Source organism: Anolis carolinensis, chromosome 2 (genome assembly GCF_035594765.1).
Source record: "Anolis carolinensis isolate JA03-04 chromosome 2, rAnoCar3.1.pri, whole genome shotgun sequence".
NCBI lineage: Eukaryota > Metazoa > Chordata > Lepidosauria > Squamata > Dactyloidae > Anolis > Anolis carolinensis.
In genome coordinates, this window is record NC_085842.1 from 250,522,599 (window position 1) to 250,547,091 (window position 24,493).

Genomic DNA, 24,493 nt, shown 5'->3' on the forward strand with positions numbered 1-24,493 from the left:
ATGAAACTGAAAGATTAAAATATAATTAAAATACAGTTAAAATTAGAGGTAAAAACTAGACATCCCCCATCCCCTCAAATCCACTTGATGTCATTTATAATTTGAGGCCACTAGTATTCCTCCCTGAGTCAGCAAGTGTAGTAGTTTGAGTGTTGAGAATGCAACTCTGGAAATTAAAGCTCTATTCCCTGGTCAGCCATGGAAACTCATGGACCCTTGGGCAAATCATATTCTCAGCCCCAGAAATGCCTGAGTGAGAAGTTCACTATAGGTTAAAAATGACTTGAAGACACACGACAACAAAGTATTCCTCCTGTAATAGTTAAAGAGAGAGAGAGTCTATCAGTTTGATCTAGAACATGGGTAGAGCACATATAGTCTCCCAATTTTTGCTGGACTGCAGTTCAACAGCACCAAATACTTAGGCTGGTTAAAGACAGCAATCGTAATCAAACAACATCGACATGGCATTACCCCAATGTAAGAATTACAACCAAGAAACTAATGGGAAGAAGTTGTAGAAAGCTATAGTAAATTAAGGAAGATATGGGGCTCTTTTCTGCTTGGGAAAAAAAACCCAAGCAGATACAAATTTGAAGTGCACACTTAATAAAATTTCAAGACAATCAGTTGTGTTAATCTATTGTTACAACAGCAAAGAAGTCTTAGGTCACCATTTCTATCAGACACGTCCTAAGTACATCCAGAAGGGGAAAGATCTAAACAGTGAGATCAAATAGCCATAAAACAAAAGCAGTGCAAGCTGAAACAATTCCCTCAAAAGCTCAAGTGTAGATAAGGTTAAGTGTGGCAACAATTCCCAACAGCAGAAAGTGTCTATAACAGAGTCAGGATAGCTCTATTACATTAAAAGGCACTAGTAGGGAGAGGAAATCATTGTCTCTATTGAGGCCTAAGCAAAGAAAATCAAATTCCTCAATGAGTTTTAATCCAGCAATTTCACACCACAATCTCGTTCCCTTTGAAGTTCCCTTTGAAGAATGGAAACATTTGCCCAATGGGTTTTGAATGTTGTCATTTCCGATGGTAGATCTTTATTCCCTTACTCTGTTGCACAAGGACTGACTTCTCTACCCTATAAAGACAGAAGAAGACCATTGTTCACAAGGGACACTGGAGAACAAGTAAGGGCATGGACCTTGACAGTATAGTTGATATTGTTCTGAGAGCATCCAAAAGTCCCCAAGGTCCCTTTGAAGCCAATTTGGAGGCAGTTGGATGTTTGCAGGGTGAAGATGGAGAAGCAAGCCATGGTCATATGCTAATTACTTCACTTTCTAATACTGACATTAGTGCCACAATGGCTATTAATTGCTATTGTGCCAATAAAACAGATGGATCAATTCCACACCTAGAACCACAAAATCTAGAATAATCGGAGAAAGAATCTGAAGTCCATATGCATCCAGGTTTCTTCACACCAAGACTTCGTCACACAATACCACTAGAAACATTGACCCGGGTGCAGCAAGGCTTTGGAGAAAACAGCTGTTCAAAGCTGGCAGATATGGTCAGACTTCCATTATTGTACAGTTATAGAAAAAGTACAAGCATATCTGCAATTGATAAACAGGATTATAATCTTTGGCTTTTGAACTGGCTCACTAAAGTGCATTGAACATCTATTATTAACAAGCAAGTCAGGACATCCCTTATTTGGAATTCAAAATCCCAAATTTTCCATGGGTAGCTGAGACAGTGACACTTTTGCTGTCTCATGGTTCAGTGTATGCAAACCTTGTTTAGAATTAACTTGAGGCTATAAGGTATTGATGAAACATAAATGAATGTCATATTTGTACTCCAATCCCATCTCCAAGACATCTCATTATGTACATATAATTATATACAAGGGGAGGAGGAGATGCGGGAAAAGGAGACCAAAATTAATTCGGCCTAGGGAGAGATTTCTTGTAGATTTAAAATGGTCTCCTGATATGGTAAATTTGGATATCCGGGCTGGCGGTCCCTCCGGACTAAAGGTGGTGCTGTTGAACGCCAGGTCTGCAAATGGAAAAACCGCAATTATCCAGGATCTTATCCTGGATGAACGGGCAGACCTGGCGTGCATAACGGAGACCTGGCTGGATGAGGCGGGTGGGGTCAATCTCACCCAACTCTGTCCTCCTGGGTACTCCGTGCAGCACCAACCAAGATCCGGAGGGAGGGGAGGCGGAGTCGCAGTGGTCTACAAGTATTTCCATCCCCCTGATCAGGTGCCCCATCCCGCAGTCAACCTTGTTTGAATGTGTCCACCTGAGGGTGGGTGACCGGGACAGATTAGAGATTCTGCTAGTGTACCGACCACTCCGCTGCACTACAGTCTCCCTGCCTGAGCTAGCGGGGGTGGTCTCAGGCCTGGCGTTGGAGTCCCAGCGGCTTATGGTGCTGGGGGACTTCAATGTCCATGCGGAGACCACCCTGACTGGCGCAGCTCAGGACTTCATGGCCACCATGGCAACCATGGGGCTGTCCCAATTGGTATCTGGTCCCACCCACAGAGCAGGGCACACACTTGACTTGGTTTTCTGCCAGGGATGGGAGGAAGGTGGCGGTGTGGAGGAGCTCACCAGAGCTCCTTTGCCATGGACCGACCATCACCTAATCAGGTTTAGACTCACTGTGCCCCCCAACCTCCGCAGGGGTGGAGGACCTAAAAAAATGGTCCGCCCCCGGAGGCTTATGGATCCGGATGGATTCCTGACGGCTCTTGGGGAGTTTCCCGCTGCCTCGGTTGGTGATCCTGTCGATGCTCTGGTTGCCCTCTGGAACAAGGAGGTGACTAGGGCAATAGACACGATTGCTCCGGAACGTCCCCTCTCGAGTACCCGAGCTAAACCATCTCCTTGGTTCACCGAGGAGTTGGCAGCGATGAAGCGAAAGAAGAGGGGTCTAGAGCACGTGTGGCGTTTGAAGCAGAACGAATCAGACCGAACACGGCTGTGCCTTTATTTAAAGGCATACGCCGCGGCAATAGATGCTGCTAAGAATGTTTTCTTTGCAGCTAATATTGCGTCCGCAAAGAACCATCTGGCAGAGCTGTTCCGAGTTGTTAGAGGTTTGTTGAATCCCATCTCTCAAGATGGGATCCCTGACAACTCGGCAGCCCGCTGTGAAGCATTTGCTCAGTTCTTTGCGGACAAAGTCGCTCTGATCCGCTCTAGCTTTGACACCATATTAATGGCAGCTTCCGAGGATGTAACACGAGCACCTGCTTGTCCTATTTTGATGGATTCATTTCAATTGGTTGAGCTCGAGGATGTGGACGAGGTGCTTGGAGAGGCGAGGGCTACCACATGCATCCTAGACCCCTGCCCATCCTGGCTGGTGAGAGAAGCCAGAGGGGGATTGGCCGAGTGGGTGAAGGTAGTGGTGAATGCCTCCCTTCGGGAAGGCATTGTTCCAGCGAGCCTTAAATTGGCTGTGATCAAACCGCTGTTGAAGAAGCCATCACTAGATCCCACTCAATTGGACAGCTATCGGCCTATTTCCAATCTCCCCTTTTTGGGCAAGGTCCTGGAACGTGTGGTGGCTGCGCAACTCCAGGCATTCTTGGTTGACACTGATTTTCTGGATCCGGCGCAGTCTGGCTTCAGGCCGGGGCATGGTACCGAGACAGCCTTGGTCGCCTTAGTCGATGATCTACGCCGGGAACTGGACAGGGGGAGTGTGTCCCTGCTGGTTCTGCTGGACCTCTCAGCGGCCTTCGATACCGTCGATCACGGTATCCTTCTGGGACGCCTCGCGGGAATGGGACTTGGAGGTACTGTTCTGCAGTGGCTCCACTCATTCCTGGAGGGTCGGTCCCAGATGGTGTCATTGGGGGACGCCTGCTCGGCCCCACAACCGTTGACTTGTGGGTTCCCGCAGGGGTCAGTACTGTCCCCCATGTTGTTTAACATCTACATGAAGCCGTTTGGAGAGATCATCCGGAGTTTCGGGGTGCGGTGTCATCTGTACGCAGATGATGTCCAGCTCTGTCACTCCTTCCCACCTGTCACTAAGGAGGCTGTTCAGGTCCTGAACCGGTGTCTGGCCGCTGTGTCGGACTGGATGAGGGCTAACAAATTGAAACTGAATCCAGACAAGACAGAGGTCCTCCTGGTCAGTCGAAGGGCCGAACAGGGAATAGGGTTACAGCCTGTGTTGAATGGGGTTGCACTCCCCCTGAAGACACAGGTTCGCAGTCTGGGGGTTCTCTTGGACTCATCGCTGAGCCTGGAGCCTCAGGTTTCAGCGGTGGCCGGGAGAGCCTTCGCACAACTCCGCCTTGTGCGCCAGCTGCGCCCGTTCCTTGGGAGGTCTGACTTGGCCACGGTGGTCCACGCTCTGGTTACAGCTCGTTTGGATTACTGCAACGCGCTCAATGTGGGGCTGCCTTTGAAGACGGCCCGGAAGCTCCAGCTAGTACAACGGGCGGCAGCCAGATTAATAACTGGGGCGGCTTACAGGGAGCGTACTACCCCCCTGCTAAGCCAGCTCCACTGGTTGCCAATATGCTACCGAGCCCAATTCAAAGTGCTGGTTTTGACCTACAAAGCCCTAAACGGTTCTGGTCCAATTTACCTGTCCGAACGCATCTCCTCCTATGAGCCCACGAGAACCTTAAGATCATCCAGGGAGGCCCTGCTCTCGATCCCACCGGCCTCACAAGCACGGCTGGTGGGGACGAGAGACAGGGCCTTCTCGGTGGTGGCTCCTCGGCTGTGGAACTCCCTCCCCAGTGACATCCGGCAGGCTCTATCCCTTTTGGGGTTCAGGAAGAAGCTGAAAACCTGGCTATGCGCGCAAGCGTTTAATGAATGAGCTCAGTTAGCATTGACATGGATCGGATTAAGGCTTTTGCACAAGGTCTGATGGATGATTGGTATATATATATTTGGTGTTGCATTGTTTTAATTTTTTATATATTGTATTTTACTATGTTATTTAATTATTTTAACTGTTTTATTCTTATTTTATTGTATTATGATGTACTGGTAGTGATCCTACCAGTTGTGTAAGCCGCCCTGAGTCCCCTCGGGGAGAAGGGCGGGGTAGAAATATTGGAAATAAAATAAAATAAATAATAAGTATTCCAAAAGCCAGGGGGAAAACCTCAAAACACTCCTGCCCCCAAGCATTTTGATTAAGGGATACTTAACCTGTATAGTTTTTTGTCTGTCCTTGTTTACACTTGCCTCTTTTTCATTAACGAGGCACATAATCATTGTGGTGCATTTGATACCATCAAATGACTACAGACACAAGACTGAGCCTCAGAAATACAATTATTTGCATGAGCTAAGTTTGATACTGAGATGAGATTTGAAGTGCAGACTTCCAGCTCATAACTCAGAAATGAATTTAGACTGTATTGATATGTGGAGTATAGGACAAAATATAGTTTTTTCTGTAATCCGCCAGCTGCTATCTGATTATTTGAATCACTCTGAAATCCACCACTATTCAAGCCTTTTCTCATGGAAAGGTTATCAGTTTTGTATGCAATGACTCATACCATGCATAAAATATATTGAGTCATCCTTCCACTTTTGCAGCTTTGACCATTGTAGATTTGATTATTCATGGATTTGATTTAAAGCATTCTCTCTAGTATTCTCTAGGTCCTCCAGTGTGATTTTGTGGTGAATCTCCATTGGCAATGCTAAAAGAAGACCTGTCTAGGAATCTCTAGATCAGTGGTTCTAAACCTGTGGGTCCCCAGATGTTTTGGCCATCAACTCCCCAGAAATCCTAACAACTGGTAAACTGACTGGGATTTCTGGGAGCTGTAGGCCAAAACACCTGGGGACCCACAGGTTGAGAACCATTGCTCTAGATCCTCCAATGCATTCTATGTTCAGTTCCCAGCAGAGGTTGGCCACAGAGTCGGGCTGGAAGACCTAAAGTTTCCTAGAGAGGTGTTCTCTCAGGCAAATAAAAGGCAATTTGTTTGCAGTTTTTTCACTTTCAGGGGGTTCCTGTGGCCCTTAACCCTACTGAATGTGGAGAGCTGACTATGCTGGACACAGCTAGACATCTGGGTCAAAATTTACCATTTGTTACCTACTTCATATTAGCATCACAACTCGGCTTCTTCTTTGTGCAGTGGCCAGCTAATAAATATCTCACACTTACTGGCCGTTTTCCTTCTACATCCTTTTGTAACTCTACTTCCACAGAAAGGCCAAAGAGCCAGCCTTGGATGCTATCCCGGACAGTGCTACCTTTTGTCCTACTCCTACATACGTCACAGGTGTTGTTCTTGGAAATGTTTCAACTTCAGAAGATTAAGCAAACAAGAAGCCTGAATGAAGGAGGGCTGGAAGCTACTCTTCTCTCAGCCATGCTTTTCAGTCTAAGCCCGCTGTGCTCTGCTTGGAGAGCAGCTGCTGTCATAAACATATGGCAGTGATTGTATAAGTTTGCACAGCTTATTGGATCTCAAAAACCACAATAAGGTTTCATTGTTCCTCACTGGCCCAATTACAACTGTCAAGTGCAAAATCCAGCAGACTCTGGTGCCTTACATTTACACAATGCTAGTCAGGCACAAGAAGTGAGAAATCAAACCAGAGACAAGCAGAGCAGCACATGCCCCAGGAGGAGCATCAGCAGTCTAAAAGTGGGGACGGAGTCTTTTCAAATTAAAAATGACAGCAGGAGTGCTCACTTGAATGCTGAATGTGGGAAGTCTGTGTTAGAATGGTTTTTTCTTTCAAAGTAAGCCAGCAAACCTTTGAGAAGAGAGTGTGACAACTGTATTTTGAAGACCTACCTTTGATCTTGACCAAGCTGCAGTATTTATACCGGGCATGGGCAAACTTTGGTCCTCCAGGTGTTTGGACTTCAACTCCCACAATTTTAACAGCCAGTAGGCTGTTAGGCAGTGGTTCTCAACCTGTGGATCCCCAGATGTTTTGGCCTTCAACTCCCAGAAATCCTAACAGCTGGTAAACTGACTGGGATTTCTGGGAGTTGAAGTCCAAAACACCTGGAGGACCAAAGTTTGCCCATGCCTGATTTATACAGTCAGTGCCCACATTTTCAGGTTTAAGTTTTGCAAATTTGATTATTCAGATTTGATAAATATATTATACCTAGGAATTTCTAGATCCTTCAATGCAACTCTATGACATGCTTCCAGAGGTATTCTCTAGGAATCTCTAGGTTCCCCAGCACAATTCTAGGGTTAATCTCCACCATTTGAGAAGCTACACTTGCACTTTTACAAGGACACAATATTTCAAAAAGATGTAGAAAGAGAGATAAATCCCTTTGTACTCAATAACCATGGACTAACCCACAGCAGGTACTATTCAGGAAAAGGGGAATTAGTTTTTCCATCCATCCTATATTTTAGAAGGACTGTTATTCTTTTTGAGCAATTGCTACTTCTAATTATTATTATTATTTTGTTGCTAGAAGAGCACATATGCAAGCTACAAGAGATGCTACAAGGTTTTGGCACGACCATCTGCACGTTCAATGCTGCCAAGAAGTACTTTAGCTATTTGTTAACACAAAATTAGGGAGGAATAAAATAACTAAAGCTGTTTACTCAGCTTTTACTTTTTAAAAACAGATTGTTTCCTACCTCACCAAGTTGCATCAGACATGAGTCTGATGCAAAACCATCAAATTACATGAAAACATAGATGGAAAGGCTGGTCCACATAAGCTCAAATTTATTTCTTTGTTAAAATCTCATCACGAAAACCGAAATTTAAGACATAAACTTGATTCATCAAAGCCTGCTTGCAAGGGTGTCCCTCTGGGCAGCTAAACCTGGCAATTCTAACTGGATGCCCCCCATGAGGGTATTCCTCCAGGGGCAAACCAAGAATGGGCAACTTGGAAGTCCCTGAACAGACTCAGAAGTGGAGTGGGCAGATCTAAAGACAACTTGGCAAGGTGGCACTACCTGGAGGAATCCTCCACCTTGTGTGACTGTGGAGCAGAACAAACAACTCCGCATATGTATGCTTGCCCACAATGTCCTGCCTCATGCACGGAGGAGGAGTTGTTTAAAGCTACGGACAATGCGGTTGCTGTTGCCCGTTTCTGGTCTAAAACTATTTAGTTGTTTGTGATTTCCTCTATTTTTTTTCATCATTTTCAAATGCTTTTGACACGAAATAAATAAATCAAAGCCTGCTTGAAATGAAGCAAAGCATGTAAACAGGAAATTCTACCTGAGTTTTTTCTGACATCCATAAGTCATTTTCAAATCTTGCATAATGTTCAATCCACTATATGCTTCAGAATGACTGCTGTTTGATCCAGTATGGACAAATTCTGTTTGGAATCATACTACCCCATTTCCCCGAAAATAAGACATCCCCTTAAAATCCCCTAGTAGAGGTTTTGCTGAATTGCTAAATATAAGGCCTCCTCCAAAAGTAAGACCTAGCAAAGTTTCTGTTTGGAAGCATGTCTGCCGAACAGAACACCAGAACATGCAGGATCAATAAATGTACATACCATAAATTGATGTACATGGAAATAGTGGTAGTAACATGAAATTCTTGATAGGATTCAAAGTTTGTCTGGTCATGCTGGTTTGTGATGACAACTACTGAATAGTATATAATAAATGTTCTCTTTTTTGGTTCAACAATAAACGTGAATTCTTCTTCATGGAAAAATAAGACATCCCCTGAAAATAATACCTAGCGTATCTTTGGGAGCAAAAATTAATATAAGACACTGTTTTATTTTCGGGGAAACACGGTACTAAGTTCAGTGTTTACCCTACTATTATCTACCTCTGCACAGCCCAAACCTGAAGAAAAGGTGAACAGGTGCTCTTGCTGGAGGTAACCAAGTTCTTTTCTTTCCATCATACAGAAAGTGACATTTTAGGAATGCTAGTCAAATTGTCTTCTGAACTGAAATAGAGAGTGTGACATCTTGTCTTTTGCTTCAGGCAGCTAAATGTCTTGGATTAATTCTGAAAAAATGTGCTAAGACATCACACAATTCACTTGCATTTCTCCTATACTTCATGGCACCATGTGAAGTCAGTGCCACTATTTTTTGTTGTGTTATTTCCAGTATACAGATGGGAATGCCCTGATAGGGAAAGCTCCACGGAAAATGCACCCCACAAGCCCACCCAACTATACAGCAAGGGTCTATTTCTCCCAAATCAGGCCAAGAAGCATATTCAACCTTGCCATGGGAACAATTTTCCTTCCATCATAGCTGCTAGCCATCCACTCAGGATACCCAAGGATTCAAGTGTTCTCCAAAGTGCCCAGAAGCCTTACAAGAAACCTTCATCTATGAACTTCTGAAGTGAGTTTGCCTCATGTTTCTCAGCCAGTCTTGTGATAGTACTTGAGTCTAGCTCTCCTTCCCCAAATTTCAGTTCTCTCCAGCCATATGCTGGTCACCTGTCAAAGGGGTCAGGAAGGGATTTTTTTTTCAAGTGAATGTTTTTTTACTTTCCCTGGGGATCCTCTCATTGAGCCCAGGATTGTGTCATCTGTCTGATATTATGAACCTTTTACATCTGATTTATTATCTTTGAGACTGAAGGGGAGTGGATGTAGAATCTTGTACTATAAAACTGACAGGGAGCTATAGGCATCGAAGATGAACCACTTTGCAGCTTTGGGCAACTGTGAAGGTAAGCCAGAGTTTTGTCCTTCACAACTTCCAAAATCAGACATGTTAGGGTCCAGGAACAAATCCAGCTGATCTTGCACAAATCAGAGTTCTGGGATAAGTCTGGGCTAGACCACTGGTGGTGCATAACCCATTCCCCCTCACACTTTGTTCATAAAGTCTCAATTCCACTTGGACATTGTGCTTTCTTGACAGAAATGGTGTAAATAAAGGAACATCCATTTGTTAATATCACTATTATCCATAGAGAGCCAGACTGGTGTTGTGCTCTGAATGTTTGTTTGTATTTTTCATGTTTTTATTGTGGGATATATATATACGTACAAACACATAGAAACATACAATCTTGATATTCCACAATCAAAATACCAGTATTTTTCCCCAATCCCACCACCTCCCCATTCTCACCCATGAACTTATCCTTATGTAGTACGAGGGTACAGAAATATTCAATAGTATTTTTGTGCTCTGAATGTTGGACATTGGGAGACCAAGATCCAAGGATGTCCCGAATGGGTATCCTTGAGTAAGTCACACACTCTCAGACTTAGAAGAAATCTTAGGCTCCCTTTTAAACTGTCCTTATATTCCAGGATCTGATCCCAGGTATCTGCTTTGAATTGGATTATATGAGTTTCCACTGCAAGCAGATAATCTGGGATCAGATCCTGGGGTATAGGACAAATATTTGCCTAAGAAAATATCCATTGAAAAAGCCTTGCCAAGCAAATCCCACTATAGGTTTGCCTTCCAGCCATACATCAAAAGTGACTTGAAGGCATACAACAGCAAGACTTTGATTCAAGAGACCACACCCATCAACTGTACCCCTAATATCTGTACACCTAGCTATCTTTAGCTAGGTCCGGGAGTACAGGCAAGGACAGCTTTTGAGGCCTTGTACTTGTCTGAAAAATATAAAAACCAATACAGTATATCAGGGAAAAGAATAATATGCCCCTCCAAATGTTATTGGACTGCAAACCTCAGTATCCCTCGCCAAGATAGCCAACACTGAAGAATGCCAGGAACAGAAGTCATCACCTGGAGAATTATGTCATTCTCATCCCTGCAACAGAGCAGTCAACATCTAAAACGCATACAAAAAAATAATTTATCAAGTGACAGTCTCTGTTCAAAGATATCTGTGGCTCTGAATCCAGATGTCTTTGTCTTGTGTCTCACAGCTGATTTTATAACCATTTTGTTCAGATCACCATTCTGCCTCAAGCAATGCATGAGAACCTGCCATTCAGTAGAATCAAACCACATGCCTGTATACCTGTGCCAAACAAAGCACTGGCAATTCGCTCTGCCACCCTATTAACACAAAGTAGCTGGAATGAATTCAAAGGGCTGTAATAAACACTGTATCCATGGCACCAAGATAAGGGAGACGCATGCTTACACAAACTCTCAATGCACACATTCATTCCACCACCTACACAGGAATCCTAAAGCAGTACTCCAGACTTCAGAAACTTTGCCAACATTTCTACAAAAATGTTTAAAAGTTACTTTTTCTGAATTCAATTACCAGAATTCTCAAACTATAATTTAATATTAGGCAGTAATTGTAAGAAGTTAACTTCTGAAGCTTTGATCCTTCAGTATTGGACCTTAAGGGAACTGGTGCTTTTTCTGAAAAATACACATCAGGAAATACATGATTTATTTCCAAGTTTTACTTTTTTCTGGTTATTTTTGTGCTCAAAAACATTGTTCGAGATATATGTGACACCAGTTATATATTGGATAAGATCCATCCTTAATTTTTCACTGATCTTAATGAGCATGCTATAACTAAATCTCAAATCATATGATTTTTAATAATCAAGACTTCATGCAATCTGTTGATAATTCATATCTGAGAATAGTATAGCAAAGTTTAAAACATTTGCAAAGCTATAGAACAAAAGAACACTTTATTTTTAAAAGGCACTGTAAAAGCGAAGGTTCTTACAGCTTAAAATACGCATTATATATCTTTATAAACATATTAAGCTACTTGAATGTATATTTTGGTTGTTCTATGTTGCTCTCCAAATATCCTTGCATTCTCCATCACTACAAAATATTTGGCTATTTCAGTTTCTCTAAACTAGTGTCTAGATGTTTTGTACCATCATTCCCAAAAACCTAGCAATGCTGACTGATGTTACAAGAGAAAGTTAGGGAAGGTTATCCTAAGTTCTTACCAGGCAGACTGATGGGAGTTGAAGTACAGAGAGAACTAAGAGAAAAGGTTGAGCTATGGATACTGCTCAGAACATATACATGGTACATGTACTTGAAGGATGCTGGGAGTTTCAATCCACAATATGATATTATGAAACATTACTGACAATCCATTTGCAATCATCAGCCACAGAAAGAAACTGTAAAAAGCACCTGAACACTGCTCTTAACATGGAAGAATAGATTTCTGGATTTTAGGCTCCTAACCTGTAGACTTTAATTTCACTAGTGAATCCAAAACAGAAGAAAACGAATAAAACATGTTTCTGCACTCAAAACAGAACTGACATCAATAGGTCTTGACAAAAGATGACAACAGAAATCATGTTGCAAAGGAATAAATACTGTTTCTATTTATCTTTTTCTTTCTTGTGCTTTCTCAAAAGTCAAGTGTAATTCCCATGATATCTTCATTCTGTTTCCAAACAAGTAGGTAGGAAGAGTTAGAATCTTGTAAAATAATGCTGCCCTTTCCATGATTGTCCCAAGGCAATGCAGAAGACACACAGAAAGGGAGTTTCTCAAGGTAAAACATTCAAAGGAATGTAAAAAAAAAGTCTCCTGTAAAGCAGAATTTTACAAGGCAACTGGCCATTAGTGATGACAGCTAAATGAGAACTCCACTTTAAGAGGCAACGTGCTTCCAAAACCTAAGAGAACTGTTTCCTTCATGCTGCACACATGAGATTTCAAAAACACAAGACATCAACTCATCTCAAATGAGACTATTGTTAGGGCCAGTGAGGAACATTTCCCCAATAATATAGGGATCTCGCCATACTTCCACCAACTCTCACCATCTTAACAATACCTGGAGAGTCACCAGTTACCTAGACCTGATCCATGTTTTCAGATATGAGTCCTTTCAAGACCTATTTATCTGAAAGTAACAGGGATTGAAAGTAGGAGCATTTGCCTCCATAATATTTTATCACTGAACTACAAACCTTTCAAAATGGAACATGTGGTATTTGAAACTTTGGATATTGAGCCTGTGGATAATGGGTCATGTTGTAATTAATAGCAGAGTTTATCAAAAAACATGACACTTCATTAATTGTACGCTGCCCAAAGGAAAGAACAACTTTATTGTTCTTTATTTGGCTATCCCCAACCTAATGGCCTCTAGATGATATAGACTGCAATCCATGACTACACTGTGGATTTTTCCTTAGTTCACAAACACAACACAACCAAAATAGCTTTAAAAGTATTTGTTTATCTAAAACACATTGATAATGGCAAAAGAAGCTTTGTGCCAACCATATCCAGTTAAGTACTCACAATAACATAGCAAACACTCAAATATGTAAGTGCAAGTCAGATTTCATTTCATTACAGATTAAGACAAATTGTCATCCATGTAATGGCATTTATTTAAACATTATGACTTCCCTGAAACATTGGGACTAGAATCTCACAAATGTTGTTTTTTCCATTTGATAACTGTATCTTTCATACAACAGCCTGCAATCATAGAGCTTTCTTATCACAGAAACACAGAACACAGCCAGAAAGGCAAATATATGAGATCCACTCATCACTTGATCACCTGTCACGAGATTACATACATGGAACATAAATTCTTTCCACAAGGAAACATTTTTGTGCTTTTAATGATATAGCGAACAACCTCTAGTCCTCCACCTATTTTCAAAAGCCCTCTGCAAACACTCAGTTTAGATCTCTGGCAAAAAAAAAAAGATTCAGCACTCTGTTGGCAACCCTCTGAGCAAGAGGAAGGTGAAAGGCCAAAAGGGTCTTCCTACTTTTAGTTTACGCCTCACCCACCTTATAATCCTGAGAGATTGTGAGGAATATGGCCTTCAGACAGAAATATAGGTTCCTTGCTCTCCTTTAATACATTAACAACCCAATCCTATGTATCTCTGCTCACACGTATAAGCTCAGAGGTATGCCATCCTACACCCAAAGATCAGAAATTGTTATTTGTCTTAGGTTACAGCTCCCAGAATCTCTGGGAGCCCCTGGCTCTATTAGGTAATTGTGGAATCTGTAAGTCAAAATATACAGGTTGAAAGTCTCACTGCTCAATGGGATCTATTTCTCATATTAGAAATTAGGAGTGCATTAGTAAGAGAAACTCTATAGCCCTTTAGAGAAGAACAGCGACTCCCATGAACCCCAGGCAGAATCAATAACAGTGACAAATGCTGGAAGGTGTAGATCAACATAATTTGGATGGTTACATGCTTCTCAACTCTAGTATACAGGGTTTGTCATTGTGTGCCTTCAAGCCATTTCTGACTTATGGTGGCCCTAAGGGGAACCTATCACAGAGTTTTCTTGACAGGATTCGTTAATTTTGCCTTCCTCTAAAGCTGAGAGTGTGTGATTTGCCCAAGGTCACCCAGTAAGCTTCCATGGCCAAGCAGGGATTCGAACCCTGGTTTCTCTGAGTCCTAGTCTCGCACTCAGACCAGGGCTGTATGCCCCAATTTGTATGCCATGAATTGGAGCCCATTCTGATTGGCAAGAGGTAATGTGGAGCCCCCAAGTAGCACAGCGTATTAAAGCACTGAGCTGCTGAACTTGTGGACCGAAAGGTCTCAGGTTCAAATCCAGGGAGTGGAGTGAGCACCCACTGTTTACCCCAGCTTCTGCCAACCTAGAAGTTCGAAAACATGCAAATGTGAGTAGATCAATAGGTACTGCTCTAGTGGGAAGGTAATGGCGCTCCATGCAGTCATGCCAGCCACACGACCTTGGAGGTGTCTATGGACAACGGCAGCTCTTCGGCTTAGAAATGGAGATGAGCACCAACCCCCAGAATCAGACACAACTGGACTTAATGTCAGGGCAAAATCTTTACCTTTACCTATTGTGTTTAAGGTAGGATACCAAAAATAAAGCCAAAAATAAGCTGAACTGAAACCTGTATTATCTGAAATAAATTGTAGGTCCATAACAAGGTATGTTTCAAACACTGTTAATGACATGGTTCTTCAAAGCCATAATCAACTTACATTTATAAGACATTTTGTTGTCTCTGGCTGCATTTCTGTCTCTGCATTAATGTTATAGGATGTCGCATATCATACTACAAAAAAAATAAAGGATGACATGGGAACCCCATGTGCCAAAGCTAATCCTCTAAGGACAGAGAGCTCTCAACTGAAAGCCCTGATACAGATCTCATGGGCAGAGAGTATTTCCAAAATAACCACAATACAGTAAAAGTATGAACTTACAGACAGACTTCAAATAATCAAATAACTGCTACCTTTTTTGTCCCTCCTTTAGAAAGGGGAGGGGAAATGTGTCTCTTATATAAACCCAAAAGTCCGTGACTAAACAGGAACCTGTTTTCAAAAAGATATCACCTGACTTATTTGTTCATTTGTGTGTGTGTGTGTGTGTGTGTGTTTTATCTGAGAGCAAGGCAACACCTGTCTGTACCAAACATGGGGGGGGGGGGGGGGGCTTGCCACCAAGGGACACCATTTTAACATATTCTGTACTCCTTCCCAGATCTGGGATGGTTTGAACTCATCTGTGACTTGGAGCTGAAGAAAAGAAATTCTTCTAAAACAGTCAGAGCTGAAACCTGAGAAGCCAGGTTTGCCCGAGGCAATGAAAACTAAACAGAAAAGAAGGAAGACCAAAAGCCACGTGGCACTTTGTGAGTTTTGAGAAAGAGAGACTGATTGTATGTATTGCTTCAGATAAATTATTTCTAAAGATCTACAGTTGTTATTTATCACCACCCACCTATCACCAACATCAGATATCTTCACACTGCTTTAGGTTACTCCCATCTATAGATGTTAAGCTTTGGTTGTGTAATAAATATCGCAAACACTGAAGGGGAAGGGAGAAAATAAAGGAAACTGTTGTTCTTAAGGCATCAAAACAAGTTTGGGGTGGAGAGTACGTAAATGCAAGGAGTGGGTTATTACTACCATTAATTTGTTTATTTAACAGCAAGATCTGTTTGCTTTTTTGAGAGAGAGAGAGCCAGTGTAGTGGTCTGAATGCTGGACTAGGACACTGGGAGACCAGGGTTCGGATCCATGCTCAGCCATGGGCAGGTCATATTCTCTCAGCCTCAGAGGAAGACAAGGGCAAACTCCCTCTGAACAAATCTTGCCAAGAAAACACTAATAATATCATCTCAGTATCGAATGCAACGCTGGGTAAAAACAACAAATTCAAAGAATCCACTTAGATTTGAAATCAAGTTTACCAGGCTGTTGGCTCTCTCTTCGCCTAAACTATGGGACTTCCACAAGGTTGTTCCCATAATTCAGAGTAGTGTTTCTCAAACTCTGCTCCTCCGGGTGTTTTAGACTTCAACTCCAAAAATTCCAGTCAATTTACCAGCTGTTAGGAATTGTGGGAGTTGAAGTCCAAAATATCTGGAGGAGCAGAGTTTGAGAGACACTGACTCATAGAGCATAAGGCGGCACAGTCTGGAAGGAAATCTTGGACAAAACAAATTAAAAATAGCAAAATCCAAAGAGGATGGCTTTCAGTGTAGAATCAACATCAAAAAGCATTGCTTCCTCTATACTAAAGTTGCACACACATTGGTTGGTTCTCCCAGGCAGATCTAATGGGCATATTTGGCAGAAAGAAATTCGTCAAGAGCAGCCTATCCTCAGCTGATCTTTTTGCAAATACAGTGGGCTCTCTGTATTCTCTAGGGCAGTAGTTCTCAACCTGGGGTCCCCAGATGCTTTTGGCCTTTAACTCCCAGAAATCCTAACAGCTGGTAAACTGGCTGGGATTTCTGGGAGCTGTAGGTCAAAAACATCTGGGGACCCCAGGATGAGAACCACTGCTCTAGGGCTTGGTTCCAGGACTTTCTGAGTACCAAACTCCATGGATGCTCAAGTCCCATCACATACAATGATATAGTAAAACATAGTCCCATACATAAAATGCAAATGATCACACCTTGCTTTTGGAGATGGGAAATATTTTCAAGGCATGGGTGCATCTATTCTGCCATGTCTCCATGCTATGGAATCCTTAGAGTTGTCATTTTACATATTCTTTGGCCTGTCTGGCAAAGTGGGCCAGTTCCTCACCAACTTGCAGGATTCCACAACATTAAGCCATGGCAGTAAAAGTGGTGTCAAACTATATTGCTGTCTACATTGAGGATTCACCCATGGATGGTTGAATACATGGATGCAGAAACTGATGATATGGAGAGCTGTAAAGATGTGTGTCTGTGTGTATATGTATGCATGTGTATGTATGTATATATATGTGTGTGAGAGTGTGTATGTATGTGTGTGTATATGTATATATATATATATATATATATATGATGACCACTATCATCCAGAGGGAGAAGCCTAAGTTCAGAAGCAATCTCGCCACTGCCAATTTGCAACAGGTGTGGGATTTTGGGTAGACTGGATGAGGCTTCTTGGGGTGCTTTGTTACACTGTAGAATCAATGCTGTTTGATAACTGCCACTGTTCCATGCTGTGCGATCCTGGGAGCTATAGTTTCGCAAGGCACCAGCATTCTGTAGGCAGAGAAGGTGAAAGATACTGCAAAACTGCAACCCCCCAAACCCCACAGCACTACAAGTGGTGTCAAACTGGATTCATTCTACAGTGTAGATGCAATTTTGTGTTTTCTCCATGCAGCTGAGGAAGTAGTGTGCAGCCCAGACTGTATACAGGCAGTTCCTAAATTATAGTTCCCAAATTATGTTTTGTAAGTTGGATCAGGTACATTTTAAAGTGTAGCTCCAGCCAAATATATATGCTTTGGCTAGCATAGGGAATGGTTAGCACCCCTGTGGTGTTTGTTTTGCTGCCTGTGCTGCCCGAGCCCCTCACTTCCTGTCCTGTGAGAATAGTGTTTTGGAAAATGGGCTTGTTGTGGAAAGGATTGGCGGGAAAGCTTCAGTGGAGACACCTTTTCCCCATGATAATATAACTCTTTCAGTAGTGCATTTCCCTTCCTAAGGATAGATTTCTCTTCACTTCCAGTTGTCTCACCCCTGTTGTTTGTAAGTCAGGGACTGACTGTATTTCTTTAAATTGCCCCAAGATGTCTTTTGTTGCCGAATCTGAAATGAACAGAGCTGCTCGTCTAGACTTTTACTAACGGAACATCCACTGGATTCTGAAACCTTGAAGCCTGACAGTTTAAGTGGTGTCAAACTGCATTCATGCCACAGTAGATGCCCCTTAAGAGTTATATTTGGAAGTGGCATATCCTTCCTCCAAAGTAGTTTAACACTCCATCTCTTCTTCCAAAGCCATGGGAGAAGCAACCCTCTTACTATGGTAACACCATGTAACAAAATTCGGTAAAAATACTGTTACTGGTTTGAAATACTGTTTAATTGTGCAGAACTTATGCCCTTTCTACACAGCTATATCTGGCATAGGCAAACTTTGGCCCTCCAGGTGTTTTGGACTTTAACTCCCCAGCTGTTAGGAATTATGGGAGTTGAAGTCCAAAACACCCGGAGGGTCGAAATTTGCCCACACCTGAACTATAGCAAAATGTGCTGCAGGATGTCCCGTCACAAAGTTTGGGCAGTTTAATGTGTTGTCGAAGGCTATCATGGCAGGAATCACTGCGTTGCTGTGAGTTTTCTGGGCTGTATGGCCATATTCCAGAAGCATTATTTCCTGATGTTTCACCTGCATCTTGGTATTTGAGAAATGCTGGACCATTCTAACAACTACCATGTAGGCTACACAGAGAAGCCATTGAAATCCACAAGCATGTTGACAATTTCAACAAAAAGGAGGAAACCATGAAAATGAAAAAAAAAAATCTGGCTTCTAGTATTTTAAAAAAACTCTAAAATCAGGACAGTAAATAAAGAACAACACTCAGAAAACAGAGGGATTCCAGACATGAAACCATCAGGGCCAGCTAACACCCCCAACAAAGGATTCCCCCCAGGCAGGAGGAGCCAGGCTTGGAAGCTGCCGTAGTGCAGGCATGGGCAAACTTGGGCCCTTCAGGTGTTTTGGACTTCAACTCCCACCATCCCTAACAGCTTCAGGCCCCTTCCTTTTCCCCCTCAGCCGCTTAAGGAAAGGAAAGGGCCTGAGGCTGTTAGGGATGGTGGGAGTTGAAGTCCAAAACACCTGAAGGGCCCAAGTTTGCCCAAGCCAGGTGTAATAAGTGACCTTTAAGAGAAGGCGCCCTTACCTGGGGATGTAGTCGGCTTCCTCCCCGAGCCGGAGCTCGAAATCCCGCCAGGCCGGGCTGGGCGCCACAGCGGCCTCGGAAGAAGCGTCCTCCTCCTCCATGCCGGCCCCTTTCCGACGAGGGAGAAGGGGCGAGGAGGCAGGCAGGGCCCCGCGGAAGCCTTGGGCGAACTCCTGGAAGGTGATGGCGCCGTCGCGGTCCGAGTCCAGGCGCTGGAAGATGGCCTCGGCCTCCTCGGGGCGGACCCGCAGCTCGGCGCACAAGGAGCCGAAGTCGTCGCGCTCGATGCGGCCCGAGCCGTTCACGTCGCAAGCCAGGAAGAGCGAGCGGAGACGGGACACCTCGGGGGAGCCCATCCCCGGCCAGACAGAGAGAGAGAGAAGGAAGAAGGAACGAGGGAAACGCCGTCGAGGCAGCAGGCAGCCTCGAGCCTCCGCCCGCCTCTTCGGCGCCCCGCCTTCTGGCTGGGAAAGCCTAGGGCTGCCCACAAGGCTCCTCCTGCGCCCAAACCTCAGGAAAGAGGCACCTGCTTAGGACCTTTCCACGCAAGTCACAACCCAGAATATCATAGCAGGGAATCCCACAATATCTGCTTTGAAGTGAGGGCCCTTCCACACAGTCCTATATCCCAGAATATCCAGGCAGAAAATCCCACAATATCTGATTTGAACTGGCTTGTCTCAGGGCCTTTCCACACAGCCTTGTAACCCAGAATATCATGGCAGAGAATCCCACAATATCTGCTTTGAAATGGTTTATCTGAGGGCCTTTCCACACAGCCCTGTAACCCAGAATATCAAAGCAGGGAATCCCACAATATCTGCTTTGAAATGGTTTATCTGAGGGTCTTTCCACACAGCCCTGTAACCCAGAATATCAAAGCAGGGAATCCCACAATATCTGCTTTGAAATGGTTTATCTGAGGGCCTTTCCACACAGCCCTGTAACCCAGAATATCCAGGCAGAAAATCCCACGATATCTGCTTTGAAATGGTTTATCTGAGGGCCTTTCCACACAGCCCTGTAACCCAGAATATCCAGGCAGAAAATCCCACAATACCTGCTTTGAACTGGGTTATCTGAGTCCACACTGCCTTATATCCCAGTTCAAAGCAGATAATGTGGGATTTTCTGCCTCGATATTCGGGGATATAGGAGCCCCCGATGGTGCAGTGGGTTAAACCGCTGAACTTGCTGACTGAAAGGTCAGCAGTTCGAATCCCGGAAGCAGGGTGAGCTCCCGCTGTTAGCCCCAGCTTCTGCCAACCTAGCAGTTAAAAACATGCTAATGTGAGTAAATTAATAAGTACTGCTCTGGCAAGAAGGTAAGGGCACTCCATGCAGTCATTCCGGCCACATGACCTAGGAGGTGTCTGTGGACAATGCCAGCTCTTCGGCTTAGAAATGGAGATGAGAACCAACCCCCAGAGTCGGACATGACTGGGCTTAATTTCAGGGGAAAACCTTTACTTTACCTATTCTGGGATATAGGGCAGTGTGGAAGTCCATACTGCCACACATTCCAGTTCAAAACAGAAAATGTGGGATTTTATTTATCTGTGTGGAATCAACCCCAGGCAGGCCAGTGTGATGGCCACCCAGCCTCTATTTAAAAGCCTCCAAGGAAGGCGCTTCCACCACACTCTGAGGCAGAGATTTCCACTGCTGAACAAGTCAGGAAGTTCTTCCTAATGTTCAATTGGAATCTCCTTTCCTAATTTGAACCCATCGCTCAGAGTCCTAGGGCCCTTCCACACAGTTATATAACCCAGAATATCAAGGCAGAAAATCCCTGAATATCAAGGCAAAAATCCAGCTTTGAAATGGGTTATCTGAGTCCACACAGCCCTATATTCCACTTCAAAGCAGATAATGTGGAATTTTAATCAGCTGTGTGGAAGGGGCCCTATTTTCCAGAGCAGCAACAAACAAGCCTGCTTCATCTTCCTTGTGACATCCTTTCAAATATTTCAACATGGTTATCATGTCTCCTCTCAACCTTCTCTTCTGCAGGTTAAACAGACCCAGCTCTTTTAATTTGCACCTCATAGGGCATGGTTTTTATAGGATTGAGCCATGGCAGGTTAAAGTAGTGTCAAACTGTATTCATTTTACACTTTAGTAGATAGACACACCCCCTCAGGTTGCATGTGGGGTTGAAAGTGCAAATGAAACCCACCAAATCCCACTTGCATGCCAATTTCCTCTTCTGGGAATTGTGTGTGTGTGTCAGGAGCAACTTGAGGAACTGCAAGTCACTTCTGGAGTTGAAAACAGTGCTTGCTTCGATCGCACCACACCATTATACGTGTTTCCCCGAAAATAAGACAGTGTCTTATATTATTTTTTACTCCCAAAGATGCGCTAGGTCTTATTTTCAGGGGATGTCTTATTTTTCCATGAAGAAGAATTCATATTCATTGTTGAACAAAAAAAAAAGAACATTGATTCTATACTGTACAGTAGTTGTCATCACAAACCAATATAACTAAACCAGACAAACTGTGACTCCTGTCAAGAATTTCTTGTTACTACCATTATTTCCATATACAACTGGTATGTAAACTGCCCCGAGTCCCTCTGGGGAGATGAAGGCGGGGTATAAAAATAAAATAATAATAATAATAATAATAATAATAATAATAATAATGTACATTTACCAATCCTGCATGCTATGGTGTTTGTTTGGCAGGCGCCGGGCATGCTTCCAAACAAAAACGTTGCTAGGTCTTACTTTCGGGGGAGGCCTTATATTTAGCAATTCAGCAAAACTTCTACTAGGTCTTATTTTTTGGGGATGTCTTATTTTCAGGGAAACAGGGTAGCACTATTATGCCACTTTAAAAATGTATTTATGTATGTTGGGGTGTACAAAATAAATAAATGCTGGCCAACACTGCAATGGAAAAACGCAAAGGGAGAGCTCCCAGAAAATGCAATCACTGATCTATACCAGTCAACCTCCTACTATTCCATACTGTTAAGAGTGCAACTCCTGTCACTCTCTCCACAATGACTATGCAGGCCAGGCAGATGGAAGTTGCAGCTGTTGGTCAAGAAAGTGTTTTAATTACCCTACTTTGGCAGTTGAGCATCAATTCCACATTTAGCAGCAATGAAGCATACCTTTCTCTTCATACTTACTCAAAAGTAGCCTCAAAAGCTCTTGATGGTTAAGAATGTGGCCCAAGAGCCTTATCACACCACACAATTATAGCATTATTATTCCACTTTCACAACCATAGCAACCTCCAGTGAAATTCTGGGCTATGGAATTGTGTGAGGCCCAAGAATACCCTTCCATAAACTGCACATCCCAAGATTCTACACAATGGATGCCTTTACATGGTGAATTAATGTAGTTTGACACCACTTTAACTGCCATGGCTCAATACCATGGAATCCTGGGAGTTGTAGTTTGGTTGGACACTGCAACTCCCATGATCCCAGAACAGTGAGCCAAGGCAGTTGAAGTGCTGTCAAACTGCAATAATTCTACTGTGAAGTTTACAAGGTTATTATAACTATTACTCTTGTTACTACTACTACTACTACTATTACTGTGAGTTAAATTGAGCAGTAAGATCAGAAGTGATATGGGCTGCCACCCTGACCTTAATTGTAAAACTAGTAAAGAACCTTGAAACTCAATTTGTCTTGTCTGCCTGCTTCATTTGCTTCATGTCTAAACGGACTCCATTGATTCCACTATATGTATTATTATTATTATTATTATTATTATTATTATTATTATTATTATTTTATTACTATTACTATTTCTACTACTACTACTACTATTTATTTATTTCTATCCCACCTTATCTCTCTAAAATTCATTTATTTTCCATATTTTCTGCAAGGCTAAGACTCAAGGCAGCTTACAAATATTAAAACTAATACATATTTAGATGCCTTATTTTAAACTGTAATAAAACAACTTGTAGAACTAAAAGTAGCCCAGTGCTATGGAGTCCTATGAAAGCTGCAGTTAGGTGAGGCACCAACGCTCTGGCAGAGAAGGCGAAAGACCTTGTAACATGACAACTCCTAGGATTCCATTGCATTGAGCCATGGCAGTTAAAATGCTGTTGAATTGCATTAATTCTACAGTACAGATACACCCTTTGTGTCCTGCCCCCTGGAGCTGATGAAGTGGTTTATAGTACAGATTGTAAATTTCTTTAAATTGCCCAATACTTTTTATGTTGCTTGGTCTGAATTAACAGGGCTGCCCTACTAGACGTTTATTACATAGGCCTCACCTCTGCTCCAATTTCTCTTTGTGAGTGCTAGTGTTTGGCTGGAAAATCTTTTATCTCTTTTACCTTGGATAAAAATAGCTACCTTAGTATTTCCTGTACTGTGATTCCTGGAAAATCCCTCCAAAGGTGTACATACCATTGCTTGGTTTCATGGCATACCTATACCTTGGTTTCATGGCATACCTACACCACTGACTTGATAGTAGAACATGGCACAGAAAGACTGGTGTGGAGGGAAAATTCAATATGAAGTCATTTCTGGATGTATCTACACTGTAGAATTAATGCAGTTTGACACCACTTTAACTGCCATGGTTCAATGCTTTGGAATCGTGAGAGTGACATGTTTCCAAGGACATTGCTGGTACCTTACTAAACTACAACTCCCATGATTCCATAGCATGGAGTCATGGTAGTTAAAGTAGCATTAAACTGCATATCTACAGTGTAGATATACCCACAGTGAAAATATGCTGTGTTGCTAAAACTGGAATTCTTTAGTCAAACATGTCAGGAATCAGTTCTGAGATGTTTAGTTGCATGTAGAGCTGTGTATTAAATCTTGTGTAGCTAAAGTATTGCTAAATACTGACAAAAAATACAAACATCTCAACTTTTCTCCTGTTCTAAGTGATTTGTCACCAGTTATTGTTCTGAGTCTAGACTTTTGCAAGCCCCAGTAAGTGGGTGGCGCTTGTCATTTAGTTTGGCCTTTCCGCTTGCAATAATTTTGTACTCAAAATAGATCACCTGTGAGTCAAAAAAAGGAAGTGGCCTTTAGTTGTAACACTGGTTTTGTGAGGTTGGGACTCATTAAGAGTAACTGGAGAAAGTGCACTCTTGCTGAACTGGTTTCTGATCATAACTCTGCTGCAGCTGTCCTTCAATAAATCTTTCTTGGCATGAACATACTTTAGAGCAGGGCAAGCAAAATGGCCCTTCAGATATAACTACGGCTCCCATTAACTCTGGGTAATATGGTCAATGACAAGGAATGTTGAGACAACAAGTGCACCATTATCTGTTGGGCCACGGGTCCCTGAAAGTTTATTGCTCCTGGCGCACTGTGACACTGGAGTGAACCCATCATGAGACTTTCTTGGCAAGATTTGTTCAGAGCTTTCTTGAGGCTGAGAGAGAGTACGATTTGCTGAAGGTCACCTAGTGGGTTTCCATAGCTGAGAAGGGATTCAAATCCT

At 42.9% G+C, this 24,493-nt stretch overlaps 1 protein-coding gene across 1 annotated transcript in view; it reads right to left on the minus strand.

Moving 5' to 3' along the window:
- Positions 1-19,497, minus strand: part of rasef (RAS and EF-hand domain containing) — a 48,253-nt gene extending 28,756 nt beyond the window's left edge. Inside the window, exon 1 of the mRNA XM_003216524.3 lies at positions 19,033-19,497. Coding sequence (XP_003216572.1) covers positions 19,033-19,388 — 356 coding nt within the window. The 5' untranslated portion in view covers positions 19,389-19,497. The remainder of the gene's footprint in view (positions 1-19,032) is intronic.
- Between the last annotated feature and the right edge of the window lie 4,996 nt (positions 19,498-24,493).